General features: G+C 37.0%; 2 protein-coding genes across 3 annotated transcripts; both read right to left on the bottom strand.

Annotated features, from left to right (window-relative positions):
- Window positions 1-2,494: 2,494 nt before the first annotated feature.
- On the bottom strand, window positions 2,495-9,832 carry cipcb (CLOCK-interacting pacemaker b). Of its 2 annotated transcripts, none has more exons than XM_007230708.4 (4): window positions 9,566-9,832; window positions 7,808-7,978; window positions 7,541-7,716; window positions 2,495-6,880 (listed from the first exon to the last, which is right to left on the bottom strand). In XM_007230708.4, the coding sequence occupies exons 2-4, from the start codon at window positions 7,908-7,910 to the stop codon at window positions 6,023-6,025; spliced, it is 1,137 nt and encodes a 378-aa protein (XP_007230770.3). In that variant the 5' UTR covers window positions 7,911-7,978; window positions 9,566-9,832; the 3' UTR covers window positions 2,495-6,022. The 2 variants fall into 2 exon arrangements, with proteins under 2 accessions (XP_007230770.3, XP_007230771.3); XM_007230709.4 differs by having other exon boundaries at window positions 9,522-9,832.
- A 1,843-nt stretch (window positions 9,833-11,675) lies between these two features.
- pgfa (placental growth factor a) lies at window positions 11,676-19,295 on the bottom strand. The gene is made up of 7 exons (XM_022687064.2): window positions 18,969-19,295; window positions 16,095-16,128; window positions 14,008-14,204; window positions 12,807-12,886; window positions 12,685-12,714; window positions 12,517-12,588; window positions 11,676-12,084 (listed from the first exon to the last, which is right to left on the bottom strand). The coding sequence occupies exons 1-7, from the start codon at window positions 19,032-19,034 to the stop codon at window positions 12,063-12,065; spliced, it is 501 nt and encodes a 166-aa protein (XP_022542785.1). The 5' UTR covers window positions 19,035-19,295; the 3' UTR covers window positions 11,676-12,062.
- Between the last annotated feature and the right edge of the window lie 528 nt (window positions 19,296-19,823).

Consider the following 19,823-nt stretch of genomic DNA (forward strand, 5'->3'; position numbering starts at 1 on the left):
AACATACTAATACATACATATACAGTTTTACAATAGTAAAATGACTTTTTTCAGTTTTTAGTTGATTTGTTTTCCTTAAAGGCACTGACATTTTGTACACGGGATTTTGTACCATTTATGGTTATTGACTGAATCTTAAGAACATTTAAATGCCAAATATAAAAGGGGAAAAATGGGAGTGTTCTAAAACTTTTGACCAGTGGTGTATATCTCAAATATTATTAACATTAAAATGCAATTAGTATAATTATTCAAAACTGATTCACTAAAGTGTTTTTTATTTTGGAAAAATACCAATAAGTTTATCTGGGAGAAGCACCAGTTATAGAATGATCCATTTATTATCTCTCTCTCTCTCTCTCTCTCTCTCTCTCTCTCTCTCTCTCTCTCTCTCTCACACACACACACACACACACACACACACACACACACACACACACACACACACACACACAGCTTGAGTGCGATTCAAAGAATCGACTCCCACAACTAGTGAAGACGAGAGCAGAACTGCACGAGCATGCGCGCGCGCCTTCACACATATTACAGCACACTCACTTTCACTCCATGTATACATATCAATAATAACAATAATGACACAAATTTTAAAATGTATTTTTATTTCAGTCACATAGACAATGATGATGAGTCCACCTGTAAAGAAGAGTTACATGAGCTATCTGAGTCTTGTCCTGTATGTCACCAGCACATGGAGCTCACTGTGACCTCCTGTGGTCTCACTTGTGAAACCTCGCACTGACCCACATTTCCAGCTGTTTCAGAATACCAGCAGCATCCACAGCAGAGCACAGCATCGGCTTGTTCATGAGGAGACTGAAGATAATGCTCGGAATGAACATATGAGCTGTGGCTGAATCTAGCCTTTAATGTTATTTTTATGTAATGCAGTTTTCTGTAATATAGCGCTGTAATTCTCAATCTAATCAATTTAACAGAACTCCCTCACTACAGTACCCAGCATGCTTTACACAAGTAGGTCATGAATCCAATGGGAGTTACTGCTGTACACAGCCAATCCTGACTGCTAGTCTAGCCACAGATATAAATAAGATTAAGTAGCAGTCCCAACAGAGTCTACAAATAGCAACAGCAAATAAACTAGCTAAGTAAAAAAAAAAAGATGGGTAAAATATACAATAAAGAATATATATATATACAGTTCATTCAGACTACGTTGCTTTTAAAAGCACCACCTTTGTCCATATATTGTACTTATGGTGGCCTCAAAGATTAAAGCATCACATATTACCCTAAATATTTAACTTCTTTGAATTTGTTTCAAAGAAAGTGATAATTGTAAATGTGTCATTTGCTAATCAGAGATGTGTGTACTATTTTCCTTTCTCATTTAAGGCAATGTGCCACGAATAAAATTATGTTAGGGCCATATATACTCTATACTCTAATCTCACATATCAGGACAGATGAAGTGATATTGTGGACCTACAGAAAAATGATAACATGCTTAGAAAAAACTCTGACTAACTTCCAATGAGAGCACACATATAATCCATTATGGTATAAGCTTGATCAAGAATGTGATTAAAATGTTCTTTGTTGTGTATCAGCTGGATCTTGTGGTCAATGTTTAACATTTTAAGTAGGTAAAAAATTATAAAAATACATACAGACACATAGACAGACAGAGACAGACAGACAAACAATTTATTGATCCTGAAGGGAATTTAGTGAATATTTGGACATTTTTGACAGCCAAAATTGGGTTTTGCAAAAAAGATTTGAAGCTACAAAAAAGATCTATAGCTGGGACATCGGCTATACGTCGGCTATACTATGATGGCTAAACCATTCTGGATTTATGTAGCTCCAAAACATCAGGCAGGTCATATGAGTGTTCCTAGTATAAGTGGTCAGTACCTACCAAAAAGGCCCCAAAGAAGGACAGCGAACTGGACAAAGTCAAGAACACTCCACCTCAAAATTACAGTACTAATGACCTACTGATAATGACTTTATACCAAAGAACACCTTCAAAGATCTTGGTAGACCACACCACAAATTGTCAGGTCACACGAGATTGCACTTAATTTAAGAAAGTTGGTGCTAATGTTAGGACTGGTTTGTGTATCAGGCCTTGGGGGGGTATCTACCCAAATTAGACTTGTCTGGAATGCATTTGACACTAACATACACTGTTTTAAGGGCACAAAAGATGAATAAGCTTCCTTGGTTTGATGTTTGCATACAAGTATAAAGTTGAAAATTTGGTATTTCCTGTTGTCCAACATTGTACTTGAACGTTGCCCAAGAAGTACAAGCCTAGACAATAAATATAGAACTGGGAGGACAAACACTGCCACAGGATTAGTGATCATGTTTTTCTATTATTTAACAACAAGATACAATATGCCTTTATGCCAATAAAGCAAGTAAACAGTAAAACACTCTGAGACTGATGCAGGACAAAATATCAGTAATGTCAAATAAGAAAGACAGTATTTAATTTGGATCATGATTTTAAGGAGGTTTAATCATACTACTAAAATCCTAAACATCATTTGGGGCCTATTTTTACAGATACTCTCATGGAAGACTACAGGAGAATGGGTTGTCTGTATAAGTGTTACATGAAATGTGGGATTCAAACATACAGTTTCATAAATATGTTTAAAAAAAAAAAAGGAACATTTTGGAACTTCAAATATACATTAATAAATATTTTACAGAGAATGGTCACAAATAGCTCAATAACAGAAAATAGAAAGTAATAAAGTTAATAAGAAAAAAATGCAGCTGCCTATATATTATGTGATGTAATAATCCACCTCTTTGCACACAAAGGTTTTTAAAGACAACCATAAAAACAGCAAAGACAACAATAAAAAGATTGCATATTTGGAAAGCTATAAGCCAGAACCTTTGCACAGCTGTACGAGTGAGTTCTCAAAGCAGAGGCCTTTTGGCATTAAAATGAAAGGTACAGTCAAGCACTTAGCGTTCAGCAAAGATTTCAATTTATTACAACCTGTATTAAAGGCTGATCAGCCCTGAACTGCCCTGTTGCTGTATTTCAACTGTTTAAGCCATGCTTTTGACTGTTTTTAAGCACACAGCAACACAGACAGTATCAGAACTACAGAACACATTCACTAAGATTAAAGAGACACTAATGTGCTAAAGAGTTTTAAGCTACTGGACTTAACAAATAAATGGTCAATTGAAGTCCCTGCTACAGAAGGCAAGTTAACTGGCTAAAGAGTCGATAAATCCAAGTAGGCTACTGTAGAAGTTACCACCTGCCTGAGAGAAAGGCTGACAAAACATCAGAACATTTAAAACAAGGTTCTTATGCCACATTTTGAAAAACAACAAGATTCCCATGTGGTTCTGTGAAAGATATCTGTGAATCGTTAGACACGTTTGGTTACATGGACATTGAACCATTCTTGAAGGCAATACAATGAGGCTATCCAATCATTTGGAAGCATTTACAGTCTACATCTCCTAAAACCGAAACCTGCAAACGATTTGGCAAAACTTACAGTCACAAAGTAGTGGTTAACATTTAGCTGCCACAAAAAGCCTGATTACCGCTTTTACCATGTGTTTTTGCTCACAATAGACCTGCTGCATGTACAAAATAACAAACACATACATAAAAGGCAGAACTAACTGTAGTTAGGCCTCAGTAGTTCCATTCTCCCAGGAAAAATACCCAATTAGATATGGTTCAATAACACAAACAAACAAGAAATAACGTCTTTACAATATGCCAACCGATGGAGAATTCCTGAAGAAAATTAAAATGCTAGGCAGTGACTTGCACTGGGTCAGGAATTACCTGGGTGTGCTCCACCCTCTGACAATATTCCGTTCAGTTCATTGAGAACATGAAAGTAAAAAAAAAAAAAAGCAGACCTGCATTACTAAACACATGCCAACACCTGTGCCCTGCAGTGTTTCACACTGACTGCCATACATATAGATGTTCCACACAAAGTGTTTGAGAGAATTGCATCAGATTTTTCCGATATTATTTAGAGTAAAGGCAACCAGAACAAATCATTTAGAAATAATGTGATTGTTGCCAACTTTACAAACAAAGGCAAATGTCGTTTTTTTGCTTGTGTCAATGCAAAGAGAGTTTATTCAAAGTAATTTAGAGCATTTCAATTGGTCAATTCATCTCATGTGGTCCACATAATGCAACAGCTACTGTGTCAAATAATGCAGAGAATTTGCTGGACAATAACAATATATGAATAATGTTGTCAACATACTAAAGTTATTGGTCAGGCAGATAGAAGCATGGGCAAAGTTTTGTCATTTCCCTTCTTCCTCAGATATTACTCAAGTAGTATGAAGTAAAGGCAAAAATAGACAAACACCTGAACCACTTTCAATCCATTTTCTGAGACAATGTGTGTTACTTTAAGTCCCAGACCATTTAAAATGATAAATCAAACTAATAGTCTTGGAGTGTGGAATTTGCAAAACCCCATCTGACTATAAACCAAGTACAACTGAAGAAAAGCATGTGGTGCTCTGTTGGTTTTCTAATAAGCAGAATCAGAAAGATAAGCTACAGTGACAGCAGTCAGTGACACATGTAACATTTACAACCATAATTATGACATCTAGAAATCATTACAATCATAGATGCATAAATCAAAAATGAGCAGACATTAAATGAGTCACAGATCTGACTATTCTTCTACCCAAGTGGAATTTGGGAATACTTACATTTCTAATCTGCCTAATAGAATTTAAAACAGTTTGCCAACAAGTGGAAGTTTAATGTTAAACTCCGATCTAATTTACATTTTTTTTTCACCATAAACAGTAATAATATCTAGTGGCCAGACTTTTAAGGCACAATTATAGACAAGGGAAGACGTATATGCTGGCCTTCATCCAAACTTGTGGTGACTGATGAACTAAATTCCATTTTTAATACTTTTTATACATTTTATTTGTATCGTCAGATCATGTTAAATAATATACATTGGTAATCAATGAAAACTAAAATATCAAAATACAGGCCACTGACATGCTGAATACTTAAAGAGCAGAGAATACAAAATGAGTTCAGCCAAGTGCTGCTACAAGACATTACTCATGTAGAAAGGTCCATAGATCACAACCTGCCTTAGATCTTTATAAGATACCTATAAAGTGACCAGACTGTTTCTTTAAAAAGAAATAGAGTTAAAGGTATGTTTAAAAGATACCTGTTTTTGCAATAAACCCTTCAAATACAACTGAAATGCCTGATCTCTTTGACTTGATATAAAAATCATAATATGTTGATCCATATTATCGCACCACTCCAACACATAATTTGGACATTTTCTTTTAAATGTATAAATTGTGTTTATATTGAGAGCGGACAAAGAGATAGGGGTGAGTTATGTAGGTTCAATTTTCAGTAGTGTACTTCATGACTTTTATATATTTTTAAATGAGATTAATGTAATATAGGCACAATAATTATTTTTGCCATTTGTATAGATGAATAGTGCTAATAAGAAAACACGTATGATTATTCCATCCCCATAGAGAATCTGTTTTGCTTGTTTATCCCTGTATATTTAAATTGTTTTTCTGCAGTGAGTATGCTACATTCATACCATGTTAAGCCTATAAATCTAGCAATGTTACTGAGGCAAAAAAGAAAAAGCCCTTATAAGTTCTTAGTAAACTAACTGTAGTTGGAAAATTATACTGATATTGCTAATATTGCCAGGCCTATGAATATTCAGCAATGTTGTAGTCATTAATGTGTGTATTTGATTATGACTTTACTTAAGCTGTTTTCTCCTTCATTTTATTGTGATGCTAACAAGAGCAAATTTTATTTTGCTCACCCTTACTCACATTTTTCTATCTTCTTAAAACACTGTTTGTTTCTGCAGAATGGCAGGTGTTGGCAGGTCTTATGAATATATTAAATTTACAGTTATAAAAAAAGATCAAAAGATGGTAAGAAAGACAATATGAATATCTGCTTTAAAATTCTGAGTCTCTGTTTCAGGAGTTCTTACTCTAGTTGATCAATCTGTGTCTCCGAGTCATTGTTATTGGTCTTCTCTTTCTCTGTGTCCTGCTGCATGCTCAGCTGCAGTTTGCTCAAGACATGCAAGTCTCCTGTCTGTAGGACTTCCATGAAGAGGTTTGTGTGCTCACGAAGTTGATCCAGTTCAGTCTGGGTTCGCCGGTTCTGTCGAATCAACTCTTTAGTGCGGAGAGTAATGTCCAATAAGCCAGATTTACTGAGAATGTTGTAGGTGTTGCAGAATCGTTTCCGCTTGTTGCTGCTGTTGTCAGAGTCACTGCTTTCACTAATGCCATCCTTGGAGACCGCTTGTGGACGAGGCTGTAATGCCTTGCTATGCAAGTCTGCGGATGCTGAAGTGAGCTCCAGCCGTCCATTAGCTGGCCTTTCAACACCAGGACAACTGCCAGTGTTGGTATCTGTGAGTGTGGGATGTGGCTGAGGCGATGCTGGCACATGCCTGGTTGGTGGAAGATGATTTGATGTTGAGGAGCTAGAAGAGGCACAACTCTGTAAACATTGCTGTTTATCTTGCTGTGGCTGATCCCAGGAACTGGAAGATGAACTGGAACTCTTCACTGAAGCAGTGGTGCTGGAGCTACTGCTGCTGTTACTAGTGCAGTTACTTCGTGGGCTGTCTCCAGGATGAGGAGCAATTTTGGGATAGGATTTCAGAATAGGAAGGTACTTCTTGTGTCTTCGACGCTTACTGGCAGGTCCTTTTGGCACTGTACCAGCTCTCTGGGAGACCACTGGTTGGAGGAAGACTACTTGTGGTTGCTGAACAACCTCAACAGCTGGACTGAAGCCCCAGGGCTTCATAGGGTTAGGGTTCTCACCAGGCTGTTAAAAAGTGAAACAAAAATTATAATATTTAAAGAATGTTTGATTAATATGGAACTGCACTGCAGAATTGTAGCTGGCATTGTGATACTGTAGTAAAATGATGACACACATGGCAAAGTTCAATGTATTATTTTATAACACTGTGCTAATGGATGGGAAACTTTTGCAGAAAACTGCAAAGTAAAAGGTTTAGCTAAGACACAAGGACTGGTTTTGCTCTCTCGTGACAAACAAAGAGTTTTTTTGTTTTGATATCAATCCTGTAGAGGACAATCCAGCAATAACAATATATTGTGCAGTCATAAACACTCACCAATAAAATGTCTAATTGCTTTACTTGCTTACACTTATAATTTACACTTTATAAGGCCTGTAAATATCATAAATCAGTAACTGTATATACATAATCAACTAGAATGTAGACCAAGCTGCAACACTGGCAAAAATATTATTTCCACTTTATTACTTTAAAAGATTATTTCCACTGTAAAGTAAATGCAAAATATTTTGTTTACTAAAACTGGGGGAAACTACGAACATTGCTGTTTTCACATTTTTACATGACAAACATGTCCACAAATTTGTTGTTTCTATTACAGTTAAAAATTTGTATCTCACTAATTTACCTTACAAATAACAAATGTAATTTTAATTTACCTGTTTGAGAAGAACATTGTTCATAAAGATCATAGGGGACAAACTCTGAAAAGATCCACCCATGACAGCCAGTTGAGAAGGCTGTGACTGTGAACCCCCCGGTGCCGGAATCCCTGTTCGAGTTGCATTTTCTGCATCTGTGCGATCAAGCGTACTCAGATGCTCAGAACCAGCATCTACAAAAATAAAGAGACAAACTAGTATGAAGCCAGAATAACAAAGTTGTGGTTTCTTTACAAACATTTAGCAATATTTTCCAGTCCAGACCTGAGAAACCTGAATCCCTTTCAGAATCTGCGTTCTTGTTCAGTCTCTTGGTTTTGGATTTGCACACAGTCCTCACAACATCTTCCTTCATCTTTCTGCTCATCCTGGTCCCACCAGTTGGGTCCGTCACACCAATCTTAACCTCTCACAATGAGAGGTAGCTTTCTGAAACTAAGAAAACTCTGATTAATGAGTGTGAAAGTATGACAATGACAATGCAGCAGGTAAAAAACGTAACACATTTTAGGCTGAAATAGATTTAAACCATAGTTAGTTAATCTGCAGTCTTAATGCTATAATATTTCACAAATTTAAGAAACCCACTTTTTCAAAATTGAGGAATAATGGAAAGGTACCAACAACGTCATATTATTATAAACATACTGATTAGTATGTGTAGTTTTACTGATAAATTGATTGAATCACAGAGAAGGTTGTGCTTTATTGTTGTCAATACCGATGACTGTCTGTACTTGACCAGCAGCCAACTAGATAACACTGCATAAACTAACGCCAGGCTAACTAGATAGATCCTGCATAAATGCATGATGTTAGCTAAGTCTCTCATCCTAAAATAAGTTATATCGCCGAGACAGGTGTACGGGTTGCCAATATCAAATGCAAAATACAAACTGAATTTGTGTAGAAACGAACCATCTAAATATAGGTTAGCGTTAGCGAACACAGCTAAAGAAACGGCAGTTAGCTTTCTGCGATCTTATGATCTAAGTTAAATAAACAGATCACAATTAACCATGTACTGTAGCATCTCGCATTGTTAGCAGGTTTATGGAGATGTTTAACTAAATAATACTAATAATGACTGTAGTTTATTACTTACGAATATTTCTCTCATTCGTGCTCTAGATTAGACTCTAGGAATTAGCGTTGCTAGGCTAGCGCTTGTAGTTAGCTAGCCGTGCTGCCTAGTTTGGCAGTTAATAGCTAACGCTAGCTAAGCTAACTAGCTAGCAACGCTTTTAATTAAGGTGTCCTGTCGAGTTGTGATACCTTGTCAAACAGTGCTACTCTAGAGTATTTAATTTTCAAAAGATAAAAATACTAAAAAAACAACATATTAGACAGCATATTAGAAAATACCCCCAGCAGAAGCCTGTGTAATTTTAGGATATGTGGATAGGCTAAATCTCAGTATCATGTGGCTAAAGTTAAAAACTTTAGGTCATATACTTGACTATAACCCGTATTTTACCAGTTTTTTAGTTTATTATTTTTACCTTTCATTGCCATTTTTAACTGGTATTTGCCGTTTTTTTATATATTCAAGCAGGTTGTTTAATGCTCCCAATAAAAACTTAAGGAGTTGTCATGAAAAACATGAAAACGGTACAAAGAAATGTGGCGCATGCGCAGTGCCGTAAAGAAGCACGTATCGATGGGCAGCATAACTCGACAGGACACCGGCCCTAAACGTAACCTAGATACGCGTTAGCCCTCGCTAGCGTCACTTAGCTGAGATACCACAGACTTTCTGAACACTGTGTTTGTTGGGCATACAGACAGCTAAATTTAAAGCTTAGCTAGCTAACATGTTTATCCACCTGTCTGTCTATCTAGTTTAGCCACAGGGCACTTGCTGAGCGTTGGTCCCACCCGCCTGTCTGGGCTTCAGCTGTTTAGCAGCACAGTCTGACTGTCCGGGTCGATTAACTGCTCAAACTCAACACAACAACACATCTTATACATATCTCACCCCGCGCTCTGAACAGGTGAACATGGGTTTCTCCGCAGCCCTACCTGCTCTCTCGGCTGCTTCTCTCGGTCTCCCCGCCCGCCTGTCCGTCTCTCTCTCGTCGGTCACGTAGCGTAAACCTCTCAGTGAGGAGTACACGATACTGTACACGAGACCGGAGAGTACCGTAGTCCGGCGACACCCCCACACACAGCTGCGCACATGCCGAGGGGAGACACCCGCCTTCAGCAGACCCCCCGCACACAACACCCACGCCGTTAGAACCGCCGCAGAAACACACATTCACTCATAATAACATTTATCACATGTAATTTCTAACAATCACAGCGCAGTTTTCATCTTTTCTCCCTCCTTGTTTATAAGCGCTCCTTATTTGGCACAAATGGGCGGGGCCAACCCGTCAAAAAAAGCGAGCCTACGTCAATGTTTGTGATTGGCTGTCCCCGCCCCCCGCGGCCCGTCGCGCTCTGCTATTGGTCAGCGCCGCAGACCTTCAGCTGGAAAACGTGACAGCGGAGTGAATGTGTGGCAATCTGAGAACATAGTGTTCAACCGCAGAGCGGCGTCGTTTGGCCACTGCCTGCCTGGAGTAATTGAGATGAGGACCAGTAAGAATATAGCTGGATTACATAACAGTTTCGAGGCATGGTCTTAACTTAACCTTTAGGTAAAGGCAGAGCCACAGACTAGCCAACACTTAATCCCCTAACTCTTAATGTCCAGCCCTCTCACTGAGTGAAACTGAGCCTCATAAACCCATTATAAAGGTCCTATTACTGTATTATTGTTATACAGACACTCACCCTCATGCCATCACAACCCTAGTGGTTGGATTCCTGCATTTATACTAGACCTCAGCTGGCACACCCTAAAACAGCCAAAAGTTTTACATGCTACTGTAAAACAAGCAGAAAAATGGATTACTGCCAGCCCTGTCTTCAACAAAACTTTTTCAGCATGTTAATTTAGGCTAAAAGGAAGGGAGCATACCTCAAACATTGCAAAAATTGCAATCTCTTAAGTATTTTAAACTTCTAAAGGGATCTAAAAAAAACTTTCCACAGTGTAGGCTGTCCAAATAAACAAATCAGTGGAACAGTAATGAATCTTTTTTTTTTTTTTTTTTTTAGAAATAGCCGACCCACCAAAATACATCCCAAAGTGCTGCAGCAGCCTATTCAGGATGATCTAAAAAACTGAGAAGAAAAATGAAGTAGGGTTACTTAGATTAGATAAGCAAAATAGTGGACAAAAATAGCATTCATTGACTAAATGGTGATGAACTCCTGCACATTGTTCAGTTTTACCATATTTTGCGCACTTAAAATATGAAAATAGACCAGATAATAGACGTGTCCCTTATAATATGGTGCGCTTTATAATGTGAAAAAAAAACAGTAAGTCATTTTAGCCCATTTTTCCAAACTATATGCTTAATATTTCAGCATTTCCCCAGCTGTCCCAGATTGAGAAGTGGGATTAAGATCTGGTGATTTTTCTAGTCAAAGTACTATTTACTTCTGCTTCAACATGAAGCGCAAAGTTAGCATAATCAGGGTCAGATTTTTAGGAAGAACTGTGCATATATTAAACTACACAAAAATACAATACATATTAAATTCCCTTTCTGTAAAAGTGGTTAACTGTCCAATCATATAAGCTGTTTAAAATGTGCAAAACAATATCTTATAAATAAATTACTCATGTAGTCTGGAAACACAAGGTCATTCACTTTATTTATGCAAACTTCCATTTGATGCCACGGTACAGTGGTGCTTAAAAGCTTGTGAACCCTTTAGAATTGTCTTTATTTCTGCATAGATTTGAAAGTATTATACATTTATCTGATTCAAATCAAATTAAAAGTCCTAAAAATAGATTAAGAGAACCAAATCAAACCAATAACACATATGATTTAGTCATTTATATATTTAGGAAAAATATCCAGTAACATATCTGTAAGTGGCAAATTCTTGTGAACCTTTTTGCTTTCAGTGTCTGGTGTGACCCGCTTCTGGTCAGTAAAATGACCATGTGTAATATTTGTTTTATTTAGATCTCTTCTACTTTTGAGACTTGTGTGAAAATTTGATAAAGTTTTATGTCAAATTTATGCAGAAATATAGACAATTGTAAACGGATCACAAACTTGTGAAGAGCATTGTGATGTTCAGTTTCATCAATACTGCTCAGCACTAGACCTGAGCTTATTACAAATGATAATATCAGTTTTCCCCTTTGTGAACATTATTTGTCCTTTTCACTTCCACAGCAGAGTCAACTACTACAAAGAGACAACAAGGTACCAAAGCAGACAGGAACAGAGGAATTCAGCTCTGCCAGTTCCTTCCTCTTGACAACGCTTCTTTGTCAGTGAACTGCGAGGGCAACGCCCTGGAGACAGACAGCTGAAGTTCTTGTCATAATTTATATCCCACATGCGTCTGCTTATTGTCCATTTTCACGAGTGATGGGCAGAGCTCATGTCCATCTGTGTTTGTGTTAAAGATGAAAAACAGAGAGTGCCTGGGAATTCTCATACTATCTATGATGATCAGGACCCCTAAACAAACAAAAAAATGATGCATAATGAAAAGCTTCACCCGATCACATTCACACTTTATGCTCAGGTTTGCAAAAACTCTGCTCATCCAGTGTTTAATCCAAAATCAAGAGTAGCAGTAGATTTCATTGTTTTTCATTGTAAAAAGTGAAATAAAAAATATCTTGCTTAAAATATATATAAAAATAATTTTTAACATTTGTTGTGTAAAATCGGGATATTTTTACTCATTTAGCTTTTCACAGTAACAGATATTTTGATCTTTGTGGTCAGATCGTAGCGTTTAGATTACCCACTGATCACTTTGTGTTGCTGATTTCTTCATCAGTATAATATTACACTAAAATTTGAATTAACTGTTGACCCTGTTCAGTAAACTCAACAGTGTTTTACCATTCACTTTTCACCACCAGGGGGCAGTTCAGAGCTTACTTGGAAAAGTTTGCTTCTTTCCTCCTTCCATGTTTCCCTTTTTTTCTTCTGCGCGGGCTACCGATCCTCTGTCTGAAATAGCAGAAAAAACTAGATAATAGATATTTGTACTTTTTGTAAAGTGGTTTAAATCAGGAATATTTATCGAGGAAAAACGAAACTACCCACCTTTGATTTCTTCTGTGGCTCCGTTTGGGTCTAAACATGACAAATATCATTAGATTAATGACAAAATAAATAACAGTGAGTTTCAATTAAAGGTTCTTTAAGGAGATGCTTGAGTTCCATACCTGCACTCACACGAATGATGCTCTAAAAATGAAAGCTGCACATACTGCCTCGTCCTCTGTGCTGGGCTTATCCTCACCAGCTGAAAGCAAAAAGATATATAAAGGAGTAATAAGGACATTTGAAACAGGTAAAACTGCTGCATTAAGGACAAAAGTAAACATGATTCAGACCAATGACTGTCCTATTTACACAACTCAAAACAACAATACTACTACTATTACTGCTACTACTACTACCAATAATAATAATAATACTAATAGCACCACATAATTTATACAATTATTTAAATTATTAGTGTACAATTATATGGTGACAGTATATTACAATGCACAAATAATAAAAAGTGACAGGCTTTTCCTTGCTCTTAGGCTTCAACTGGCTCACTACCTATATTAACCTTTATTGACAAATTACTTTAATACAATTCAAATTTTAAGTAATTCCAGTTTTTAAGCAGTCAGTATTGGCATCCTTGAGCCAATAATTTTGGTTATTACAAAATCCAGACTGTTGATTATTAATGCATGTTATTAATGTTGCCACTTTTTATTTAGTCCTTTAATCATTAACTATCAATAAACACTCCCACACCCAACAACTTTAAAACGTTATAAATAAACCAAATTAAAGTTCAAATACCTATATAAAATCAGTTTTATGTTTTTAATTAAACACTCTTAAGTGCTGGTAGTAAATAATATAGTAATAATAATAGAGACCAGAGGGATCCAGTCCAGAGAGCCTAATACTACAATCATATGTTATGGTGATGGATAGCCATAGTTAACAACTACATCAAGTCAATTAAAGTAATATGCACAAGATCAAATGATCAAATAATTAACAGTTATGAGGCGAGATAATCGATTGTGGAGAAAACATAAATTGTCATAACATCCATTGGATGCCAATGTAATTCATTTAGTCATTTTGGAGCATTTATTACTGTCCTTTTAGCAGGAACCTCTACATGAAACAGAGCATGAAAGCTCTGTTGAGGGATTGAGGTTGATCATGTTAGTAGACCAGCAAACTATCGCACTCAAACAAAAACATACTCTGTACTGCTCAAGATCTCTTACTCAGCTCTACCAGGTTAAACTGGTCATGCTGTTTTTCAGTAAGGGTTTCATTTTTATGTGTGAATTCAGTGGGTACATTTAATAGTGCACAATAGCAATTAATGATGAAAAACGGTACCTGCATTGTAATGTTACGTGTAAGGGTAGGGAAGCACTCTAGTTTTTCATCATTACAACAGCCAGCACAACGCTGTAGTGGCACACAGCCAGGACTGAATATGTGCTCCACACCGCCTGGGTACTCGTGTTCCACTGATACCATCTTCTCCAGGGAGCGGCACAGGCTTCGAACCCAAACCTCATGAAACAGCATCACTACAACAGCAGACACCATAATTTTATTATGTGTTACACTGATAAGACATAATATTACTGCTATATAACTATGAATGAAGCATAAAAAGAAATGCTAATTCAGTCTTTGGACCACTCTGCCCTAATCTAATGCTTGTTTCCTTAGCACATCTGATCCCAGCAATGGAAAACTAAAAAAAGCTATAAAAAGTATAAAAAGTCTATTAGAAATATTATCTTTTCAATAAATCTATTTACTTTAATTATAACTTGTTAGAAGACACAAATAATAATAGGAAAACTAATGTAACAGATTAAGACAGTAGTATTATGAGCAGGCAAGCCAGAAACTAGCATATAAAAAGGTGGTTATTTTAGTTTTACTACAACATAACAGAATTATGTGATGAGCAGGGTAGTTAAATGCATATTGGGGAAGCTAACTTAATAAAACGAATACTTTATTGCAAATACACAGTCAATAACCGATCAAAGCCTGAAACCCATTGCCATCACCTGATACTGGGATTCTTGTCTGATAGTGTTTTGCCCACCCTTTACTGAAGCTTTTTTCAGTTCCTGTGTATTCTCAGGGTGTTTTACCCCCAAAGTGAAATTTATAATATATTAAGGAAAAATACTTGACTTATTTCAGAACAGTTACTCAAATTGACAATCCATTAAATTAAATTTAAAATGATCTTAGTTTGTTTAATTACGTTTAAACCTCTAAAGTCGGGGGTGAATGATGCAACTGTAAAACCCACACGGCTTTTCTGATTGTGCATGTGCTCAAATTAATGCTGAACTTTAAGCACATATTCATTGTTTAATTTCAATTCAATAAACAAACAGATTTTTTATGTTCAAATGTGCTTAAATCTAAAAGGGTATACTCATCCTGAACTGAACAGAGATGCGAATCTAAAACAGTTTTTATTTTATGTTATTTCTGTGATCTATGTAAACCGCAATAGATTAATAATAATTGAAACTAACTTATAATGTAATATAATGTAAACATTAGTGGGAGTTCTATAGCTTATATACACTCATTGTAAAAACAACAGAAGAAGAAGGAGAAGTAGATGTTGCAACCAAATTAAAATGATATGTGTGAGAGTAAGGACTTGGAAATTATTATAATATTCATTATAATACATACATTCATTGGGGACACTGTACAATTAAATGGAGACTGGAGTTCATGGTCGGGCTGCCTCTATGGTATATCTAAAGATGAGCTGCAATATGGTTAGGCATGGAGACACACAGGTCCCATATGTGTGTGGGTGAGCATTATCCTGCTTAAAAATGCAGGTTGGAAGACCTACCATGAGAGGCAACACATTTAGTAACATTGTCACCATATTCCCTCATGTCACTACTACCAGGGATGACTAACTGTCAAATGGCTCCCAAGATCATCACAACAACAGTGAGACCGGAGTGTTTCTCCACAGCAAAGGCAGGCACAAAACACTCTCTATGAGGCCTCCAGAACCTAGATTTATTACTAAAACAATGCAGTTTCAGCCTGTTGCAGTCCAGAGGCTGGCTTATGTCTTAATAGTGGGCAATCTGTCAAACTGACCATTTGCTTTTCTAAGTCCAATGATGTACTGTCTCTCAAAGTCTGACAACTGAAAAAAATCTCAGTGAGTGTGAAGAAAGTCCTCCTTTTTATCATTACATTTGGTATAAATGTAACCAATGTAAACTGAACTAAAACAACCAGTATTAAGCTGGAGTCTGAAAGCAGAACAATGTTGAATCAGAATGGAGCCGATAAGCCTTGTGCTAATGTATGAGGTGCACTGTGAAAGGCACCTAATGGTCCTGTCAGAGCAACTCATTAGCTCGACCGATAGAACTGAAGTAACGTAAAAACCATTACAATAAAATGTTTACCTTTAGAGTGGGGTGTGCCGACAGCTTTTGAAACCTACAACAAAGAAAAAGTCAACCTAAAACGAGCTTCATGGAGAGTATCACCAACAGGACATGTTTATTTTTGTACTTCTGTGTGCACACACATGTTGACCGGTGGAGGTGGGACTCTGTGTTAAGTACATGAGCACTGACATCCACTGAGCAGGAGATAATAGAATAAATTATGCAGAAACAGGAAGGGAATACCTAGTGAACAATGTCAGATTGCTGATTGTTCTTGTGCGCTGAACCAAGCCTGACTCAGGGTTTCCCAGTATTGGCCAGTGGACACACATGGCCCACATCCATTGTCAGGAGGATTTGCGAACAAACACGTAGAAAGTGTAAACTAATTAGGGCAAGCAGAGACTCAAATTGCTGCAAAGTAAGGGGCATTAAGGGGTTGGAACTAACATTAGCTAGGGGATGTGCAAATTGCCAGCCACACTCTGAAAAGAAGACTGGGTGCCCTGTGTCATGCCACAAAAGAAAGGCCCACAGTATTTATTTACACTGCGGCTTACACTGGAGCACTGAAAAGCCTACATTTAACTCTGTGACTGGTCTTTGATTAATAAACTGCAGATCAGACAAGATTTAGAAGATTGTACAAGATGGTTCAGCATGGTTACTGCATGGACACTGATAACCACATGCACACACATGCACATGCAAACTGTAAACATCATATAGAGATTTATATCTCAAATGTAGTCAAAGCTACAGTCATTTAAGGAAATAAACACAAAATTCTTGGTTGAATTGTACACATTTAAATAATGTGCTTTAAACTGCACAATCTATTGTTTAAGCATCATCATCACAATGTGTGAATGTAGAATAGTGACATTGCAGGAAGCACAATGTCACACAATTCAGATTAAACAATACATGCCATGGTTCAACTTGCGACTTGATAGAAAATATAATCAGCACTGATCTCATTTTCCATTACATACACTACCAGTCAAAAGTTTGGACACACCTTCTCATTAATAGTTTTCTTTTTTCACAGTTTTTCACAATTTTGTTATTTATTTCCTTTTGTAGATTAATATTAGAGACATAAGACAAAAGACATATGGAATTTTGTAGTAAACAAGGGTTTGTCATCCACAATCCCTTCCCTGCAGGCACATAACAGTATAAGACGTTATCCTGACATAACATTTTTGGTCATCTGATGTCATGACCAACATTCAGCATGAAATAAACGTCTTTGACATTGGCAGCCATCTGGGTTGACTTAAACCCAAAAGAGATGGGTAATTTGGTGATTTGGGATGAGCTGGAGCTTAGCATGAAGGAAAAGCAACAAATATTGTTGACCACCTACAGGAACTCCTTCAAGACACTGAGAAAACTATTCCTTGTGACTCTCCCTCATGAATCCACTGAGATTAAAATACCAAGAGTGAGCAGATCTGTCTAAATGTGGCTATATGTAGCATAAAAAGAAAGAAAATACACTGAATGAGAAGAAGTGTGTCCAAACTTTTTACAGGTAGTTAAATCTCCCAGAGAAACATTATATCGGCCCAATATAATTACCATCAAATATAATTTTTAAGGGTACATCAAAATTATTTTTTTTTGGCAAAAACAGATCTTCACAAATGGCACAGTTCTGTATACATTATTCTGTCTTTTCACTAATTTGGTTTAATGCCAAAGGTGTTGTGTATGCCATTTCAACCAAATATTTTACCCCAATACTGGATACACAGGTTGCATTATTAATATGACATGCTGGATTTTTGTTAACTTGCTGTATTTTGGTAGAAATATTTTTTTAATATCACAATATATACTGCAGAACAACAAAATGTTGCAATGTCAAGCTTTTGTAAATTTTGTGCAGCCCTAGTTTTAACTAGTTAAAAGTTTTGAGAAATGTTGCTTCATTCCAGACTGCAGAGAGGACATCATGTGCATTTAAAGTTACACCCAGCTTTACAATATGGAGGCAGTGCATTAGTGAACCATGTGTGAATTTAATCTCCAGTTATATGATATTTCCTGGTGCAGAGTTATAAAACTGATGATGACTTATAAATTAGCTATGCAGCACAGTCACCTAATCACCTGACAAGCTAACTACAGATTAGTCCTCTGCTATAGTCCACTTGAACAAAGTTTTTTTTGTTTATCTATATAATTTTGTTAAAATAAATAGTGTTTTAACAGCTCTGGAAAAAAAAGGCCATATAAAAATGATTTTATTTTTTTATTTTTTACCAAATTGAAAATCTCTGGAATATAATCAAGAGGAAGATGGATGATCACAAGTCATCAAACCAAGCTGACCTGCTTGAATTGTTGCACCAGGAGTGGCATAAAGTTATCCAAAAGCAGTGTGTGAGAATGGTGGAGGGGAACATGCCTAGATGCATGAAAATTTGATTAAAAACCAGGGTTATTACACCAAATATTGTTTTTTGAACTCTGAAAACTTTATGAATATGAACTTATTTTCTTTGCATTATTTGAGGTAAAAAAAAATTCTGTAGTTTATAAAATTACATTTTACTGAAACATATGCCTGCACAGGCACGTAACAGTAATAGACGTTATACTGACATATAATTTTTTTGTCATCTCACGTCATGACCAGCGTTCAAGGTGAAATTAACGTTTATTGACGTTGGTGGTCAGCTGGGATACCTATAAATAGCAAAATCAGAGAAACTGATTCAGAAACTGAAGTGGTCTCTTATTTTTTTCCAGAGCTGTAAACATATTTTATTTCTAAATGGTTCCAAATAACTTTAACTACATAGGTTAAAAGGTCAGTAAATGAACAGATACACAGTTAAACACAGTAAATGTATTAGGCGTGGTCTGGTTTCGTACCTGTAGGTGTGGTAGGTGGAGCAGCAGTGTGGTGAGTACCTGTATTATACCGGAGAATCCGCTCATACTGAATCACACGGCAGCGCCAGAGACAGGTCCAACACCGTCCAGCCTTCATCCAGATATATCCACAGCGGAGATTAACCTGTATAACTCGGACTCGGACTGTGTACCGAACCGGCGCAGAGTGAGGAGTGCAGGCGGGAGCGGGTCACTGATAATGGACTTAAAACTGCCTGTAGTAACACACCCTGCTGAGACTGACTGAGACCGGGCCAAGCCCACCACCACCATCCTTCATCCCCCCACACACACCACACACACATCACCAGCACTGTCTGACCACAGCATACACTCTACAGCTCCAGACATCTCCTCCTCCAGCGCTTCTCCTGATATTAGGGGTATAAATACAGTTTCCCATTGTGCTGCAGCTATACAGCCTCTACCGTTCTGGGAAGTTTTTATACAAGAAGCTGGAACTCACACACCCCATTCCTGCACTACTGCTTGGTCATACCCACTTTAATCTTTGCTACAAGCGTTTCTTTTATTGTTGATGATTATGGCTTATAGCCAATGAAAATCCAAAAATCAGTGTCTAAGGAAATTTGAATATTATAAAAGACCAATTGGTACTCTTGGTAGTGTGGGCAGTGAGCCAAGTCCTGCTGGAAAATGAAATCTGCATCTCCATTCAAGTTGTCAGCAGAGGGAAGCATAAAGTGCTGTAAGATTTTTGTGAGTTTGGACTTGATCTAACACAGTGAATCAACACCAGCAGATGACATGGATCTTCAAACCATCACTGATTGTGGAAACTTCACACCAGACCTCAAACAGCTTGTCTCGAGA

The sequence above is a fragment of the Astyanax mexicanus genome, chromosome 1 (assembly GCF_023375975.1).
Source record: "Astyanax mexicanus isolate ESR-SI-001 chromosome 1, AstMex3_surface, whole genome shotgun sequence".
Classification (NCBI taxonomy): Eukaryota; Metazoa; Chordata; class Actinopteri; order Characiformes; family Acestrorhamphidae; genus Astyanax; species Astyanax mexicanus.

Bases quoted from the DNA above. Each gene is read 5' to 3' on its own strand.
- pgfa (XM_022687064.2), bottom strand. From the start codon at position 19,034: ATGAGCGGATTCTCCGGTATAATACAGGTACTCACCACACTGCTGCTC. The intron at 14,205-16,094 runs GTAAACATTTTA...CTGCTGTTGTAG, and splicing joins CGGCACACCCCACTCTAAAG to TGATGCTGTTTCATGAGGTT. The intron at 12,887-14,007 runs GTACCGTTTTTC...TTTTGCTTTCAG, and splicing joins CACGTAACATTACAATGCAG to CTGGTGAGGATAAGCCCAGC.
- cipcb (XM_007230708.4), bottom strand. From the start codon at position 7,910: ATGAGCAGAAAGATGAAGGAAGATGTTGTGAGGACTGTGTGCAAATCC. The intron at 7,717-7,807 runs GTCTGGACTGGA...TTATTTTTGTAG, and splicing joins AAGGGATTCAGGTTTCTCAG to ATGCTGGTTCTGAGCATCTG. The intron at 6,881-7,540 runs GTAAATTAAAAT...ACTTTTTAACAG, and splicing joins ACAATGTTCTTCTCAAACAG to CCTGGTGAGAACCCTAACCC.